Source organism: Botryllus schlosseri, chromosome 11 (assembly GCF_051294905.1).
Source record: "Botryllus schlosseri isolate E-star chromosome 11, Bs_hap1, whole genome shotgun sequence".
In the NCBI taxonomy this organism is placed as follows: domain Eukaryota; kingdom Metazoa; phylum Chordata; class Ascidiacea; order Stolidobranchia; family Styelidae; genus Botryllus; species Botryllus schlosseri.
Window position 1 is genome coordinate 27,472,967 of NC_137246.1, and position 5,737 is coordinate 27,478,703.

The window sequence follows — 5,737 nt, forward strand, 5'->3', positions numbered from 1 at the left end:
ATATCATTATGCTTGCGCATTGCATCTTCCGGGCTTGTGTCACAAGCATTTATTTGTTGACTATCTGAGTTTTTCTTTCCAATATTGGAATCGATGACGTGAGTCGCGGGATTCTCAAATTCCTGGCAAGCGTCTAGGGCAGTATTATTCTCGGAATCCATGAGTCCGTATGTAGAATTCCAAAAGTGTCTACATTTTCTCGTGGTATTTCTTATTTTCTCTTTCGATTTGGAAAGAATCGACGGGAAAAGCTTACTCACAAGAAAGATCCATATTTCCTTCGGGGGATCTATTGAGAAGTTGATTTCCCTTGATTTGAAGAATTCTTCAACGGCGAGTTCAAATTTATTTCGATCAATTGGCACGGCACTGCCAAATCTGCCCCCGGACAGCATTTTTCCTTTACACAATATGGGGTCGATCCTCAGATGTTGGTTAATGCCCATCATTGATTAACACCTCCATTGGGTGAGCATTTCTATTACACCATAATAAGGGAGTTCGGTAGCATTGTTACAGGAGGTCAACGGGAGCTTTGTGACGGGTGATATATGGTTGGTATGTGACGGGTATAGGCCTACATACGTTAGGAATGTGACGGGTTTAGTTGTATATGGTAGGTATGTGACGGGTGGTCTTTTGCAGTCATCTAGCAGTTGCTGCCAACCTGAAACTTGAATGGCGGATTTGAGATTGTGTTATACCTTGCGTTCTCCCCTCCACATAAATACTTAATAACTGAAATGAGATGAGTACCGGCAGCATTTGATAGAGAGGTCACTATCGGTCATCTGAAAACAACCACTTGCAACGAAACTGAATTCTGCCAGCAAATAGATTTTACGCAAAAGTTGGTATTGGACTGCTTCAATGTGAAAGGTGTTCCATCACGAAATAGGTGACAACATTTGGTATGGTACACTTTAATAATATCAACTAACACTGTAACAAGTTTCAAGGTGGGCACTAAATGATTGGCATGGTAAATCCGTCATTAAAGTAGACCACATATAAGTTGCGTGCTAGGCTAGCGCAAACATATTTCACGCAAAATTCGATGTTGGACAGCGTTGGCTTGGAAGTTGTTCCACCAAAAAATAGGTGATAAAATTTAGTGTGGTACACCTTAATGATGTGAACTAATACTTTAACAAGTTTCAAGGTGGGCACTCAATGATTAGCATGCTTTTCAGTCAATGAAGTTGAGTATGTATTGTATAGTTGCGCGCTAGGCTACCGCAAAACAGAGTTCATGCAACATTCGATATTGGACAGCGTTGGCTTTGAATTTGTTCCATCAGGCGATGGGTGACGAAATTTGGCATGGTACACCTTAATGATGTCAATAAACACTGTACCAATTTTCAAGGTGGGCACTCAATGATTGGCATGGTAATTACGTCATTGCAGTTGAGTACGTATAGTTGCGTGCTAGGCTACCGCAAAACTGATTTTACGCAAAATTCGATGTTGGAAAGCGTTGGTTTTGAAGTTGTTCCACCATGAGATGGGTGACAAAATTTTGTGTGGTACACCATAATGATGTCAGCTAACACTGTAACAAGTTTCAAGGTGGGCACTCAATGATTGGCATGGTAATTCGGTCATATAAGTTTGAGTATCTATAGTGTGTAGTTGCGTGCTAAGTTACCGCAACACAGATTATACGCAAAAGTCGGTATTGTACTTGGTTAATTTTAATGGTGTTCCATCACGAGATGGGTGACGAAATTTTGCATGGTACACCTTAATGATATTATCAAACAGTGTATCAAGTTTCAAGGTGGGCACTCTATGATTAAGCTAGAAATTCGTTTAACGAAAATGAGTATGATTAGCAGAGACGCAGTCTGATCTGGCATCTACTACACGGTATTGAAGCGCGTGAGTGTGCGCGCGTGCAATACTTTATTATTTTCCGAGGCTGGATTTCCGAGGCTGCGATCCCCTTTGGTGTAGTGAAGGCCACGGAGATGGTGCTATTTATACTCATATGGTAGTTACGAAAGAAATCATCTATCAGTTCTACCCAAGACTATTATCGAGTATTATCGAGTATCAGAGATTTCAAAGTTCGCACCAAAATATTTAGATTCAATCATGCGTAAATTTTTTCACCAATCAAAAATCATATTTTCCGAACTCTTGTGTTTAGTATTTTCGTGAGATCTTGTTATGAGAATTCTGTTTGTAGGGAACCCAATGTTTTAAATTCATCATCATCATTGGTTTATTAGCAATTTTATCAGTTCAATACACCACAAAAATGCGATACAATGAAAAGACAGGAAGATGTCGAAGCGACAAGGAGTAGTCTATGGAATCTGACACCCACCTTGGCCTAGGCGATGTAAAGAGGAGGCATGCACACTGAATGAAAGTAAAGAAGATAGTATAGAAAAAGAATGCGACAAGAAATAGGGCGGCATGTCATGGGAAGCGAGATCGATAGGTCAGTCAGTCAGTCAGTCAGTTGCAGGGCAGGGTTATCTTGTGCATTATCATGATTCTATTGCGGTAATACTTCTGAGTTATGTATGCGTCATGTTTATTCAGTTGTTCAGTCTTTATTTTTCCTAGTTATGTACACACTGCAGTATGCGACATTGGCATCGTGATAAAATGCTATCTGTACTGTACTGTGAAAATATAGTGATTTTCTCGGCTGTGTCTACCAGAGAAGCAGATTTTCTACCAGTAAAATTGGCTCCGTCTCCCAGAACAATAATTACTGGCTCCTAATTAATTGGACAGGTCGGTAACATCATTTAGTCTCCACTCTCCACCAACGAAAATACGGCAATAACAAGTTTGCAAACGGCTCGGTTATAAGCCTATCTTTGTGATCAAATGCTGGAAAGGGGTAACCCAAAAACGCTGAAAATCGAAAGTAACGGGAGCGACCTCTGTTCTAGTGTAAACTTTTTAAAAATTTTGCAAATCTAATGTTTTGATTGAACAATGCATTTAAACTAGAATGAGCAATTCTGATGTGCAATTGTGCATTACATAATATGTATACCGGTTCATGAACAGATTGTGTAGGATCTTTATATTGAAATTAACCAGAATATTTTCGGCTGACACTCGTTAGGGGTAAAGAGAATTAAAGTAGTGATACTATTGTTTATATAATATTACCTTCCCAATTCTCTCTATATAGTTGCTGACGATTGTAACCCCTTACTAGTGTTAGATGAAAATATTCGAGTTTATTTCAATATCAATATAGGGATATACTATTCAATTGCATATCGAAGTTTTGTACTTTCCAGAATTTCTCCAAGTACTCCAACAGATGATAATTTTGAATGATTTACATGCTTTTCCCGCAGTTTTCGTGTTTTAGGGCAATTTTTGCGTTATCTGCTGTTTCTGCTTTTCATCCTTTTGAGGATGCCAAGCCTGAGCTCTGTGTATGGTGTACTTCAGATACTATTTACAAAATATTTACCTTAAAAAATGCTGCATATCAAAACTCCATACCGCAAAAGCATAAATATTTCCAAAAACTCCGGATTCAACGTATATTTGAAGCTTGATAACGCACAACCGAGCGGATCCTTTAAAATACGTGGCGTCGGGAATCTCTGTTCAAAAGCAGTGTCGCAGGGGGCCAGCAAATTGATCTGCTCGTCCGGAGGAAATGCTGGTTTGGCGGCTGCCTATGCCGCACAGTGCCTCAAAATACCAATAGAAATCTTCACCCCCGTCACAACTCCTGAATTTATAGTGCAAGCTCTTCAAGAATACGGGGCAAAGGTGATAGTCAAAGGAGAAGCCTGGGATGAAAGTGACGCAGCTGCCAGGCAAGAAGCATCAAAACCAGGAGCTGTGTATGTTCCTCCTTTTAATCATCCCGATATTTGGGAAGGAAACTCAAGTGTTATTGATGAAATTGTTGATGATGTTAAGAATAACGATGACATTCCAAAACCAGACTTAGTAATCTGCTCCTGCGGTGGTGGTGGACTATTCTCAGGCGTCGTACAAGGTTTAAAGAAACATAATTGGAACGATGTCCCTGTGTTGGTTATGGAAACGCATGGAGCCTCGAGTTTTTACCAATCGGTCAAAGCTAATAAATTGATCACCCTACCAGGTATTACTAGTATCGCTAAAAGCCTGGGTGCTAAAACGGTAGCAGAAAATGCACTTCGTTTATCTCAAGAACATAAAGTAATACCAGCTCTAGTCAGCGATAAAGAATCTGTGGAAGCACTGATTCATTTCTTAAACGATGAAAGAATATTAGTAGAGCCTGCTTGCTCTGTGTCTCTCGCTGTTTTGTATAACGGGTTGCTGGCTGAGATGGTGGATTCTCGGGAGATTCCGGCTAACGTTAAAAATGTAGCTGTAATCGTGTGTGGCGGTAATGGTGTAAAATTGAATGTTGTAGAAGAATGGAGGCAGCAACTTTGTATATCATGATATTTCATCAGTGAAATCTTTTCATTTTTCAAATTTAGTTACTGTAACATGCTACCTGTGTTCTGTTGCCGAACAAGGCTGAACGTCTTGAGTCAATTCGTTTTCAAGTACCCAACTAAATGTTGATTGTGGATCTAATATCAAGAACCAATACTGAACATACAAAAGATTTTTTGAAACTATATTAACTCTTCTAAGGGTTGGATGCCAATCTCATGTGCAAATTATTTTGAAATATTTCAAGTTCCCAGAAATCTGTTTCTGTCGCAATAGCGTTATTGCCGTTATAATGTAAATTTATGACTTTTTGCCGTGGTGTTTTTATATATATTGTGGGATGCTATCTTTCTTGTCATTGATCAGGCCTATTTTTTAATCCCTCTTGGATGTTATGTGGCTCCAATTACCTGTTTATTGACACTTTTGTTGAGTGACCTTGATCATTATGTCTTCTGACATATTTCATGCGAAATCTAAAGCTATTATATTCGACTATGAGGCCATATGCTTCATCTCAAACAATGCCATGTCTGCACTGAGTTATGAATGAATAAATAATCTCTTTTCTGACTTGATACTTGTACGTACATAGCCTATGTACAAGGTGCTGGATTTTCTCTCTGTGCTACAGGCCCATTCATAGATTTTAGGTTCTCTATTAATAATGTTGGTGCATATAAATCCATATTTGGTTCCACTTTTCTGGCTGTTTAAAACACCCTGCCTATTGTTATGGTTGATTTGTTCAGAAACTGAAGCATCTTATAAAATTTGATGCGAGTTATGCGATATGGTACTTGACAAAATCCTAATATTTTATCTTGTCAATTTACAGATCACAGGCCCCATTTATTAATAGATAGTCAATGCGTTAATTGACGAATGCTCCTGAAGAAGTCTGTACCAACGTCGTAGAGGCAGGGATATTATCTGGACTGGATTGATCTCTGGAATTATTGAGAGATTTATTGGTGATAAGTAGAGCAATTGTTTCTTTACCTGAAAATTCGAAAAAATTATTATTTTAGGATATGAATATAATTCAAGTAATCCAATAATGCATCTGCCTTAGCCTATTTCACGAAAAGTAGAAATCTATTTTACAATAATAAGTAGACAATGAGCTATTTGCAACAGTATATAACAGTAGGTTACAAGGTGTGAAATGTCATATTTAGTTCAAGTTTCCTAACAATGTAACAGTTTTAACACACCACTAACATGCTGTATGTAAAAAAACGTACTATTTTAACAATTTGGACGATTTTTGACGGAAAGCGTTAATTTTGAATTACTTTTTTTGACA

At 38.4% G+C, this 5,737-nt stretch overlaps 1 protein-coding gene and 1 long non-coding RNA gene across 2 annotated transcripts; one reads left to right on the top strand and one right to left on the bottom strand.

Annotated features, from left to right (window-relative positions):
• Positions 1 to 838: 838 nt before the first annotated feature.
• On the bottom strand, positions 839 to 1,951 carry LOC145449757 (uncharacterized). The gene is made up of 2 exons (XR_013918344.1): positions 1,555 to 1,951; positions 839 to 936 (listed from the first exon to the last, which is right to left on the bottom strand). It is a non-coding gene; the product is annotated as an uncharacterized LOC145449757 (long non-coding RNA).
• Positions 1,952 to 2,206: 255 nt separating this feature from the next.
• Positions 2,207 to 5,267, top strand: LOC145449735 (L-serine dehydratase/L-threonine deaminase-like). Its single transcript, XM_080328156.1, has one exon. It carries the CDS (start codon positions 3,463 to 3,465, stop codon positions 4,429 to 4,431), a length of 969 nt encoding a protein of 322 aa, XP_080184282.1. The 5' UTR covers positions 2,207 to 3,462; the 3' UTR covers positions 4,432 to 5,267.
• Positions 5,268 to 5,737: the final 470 nt, after the last annotated feature.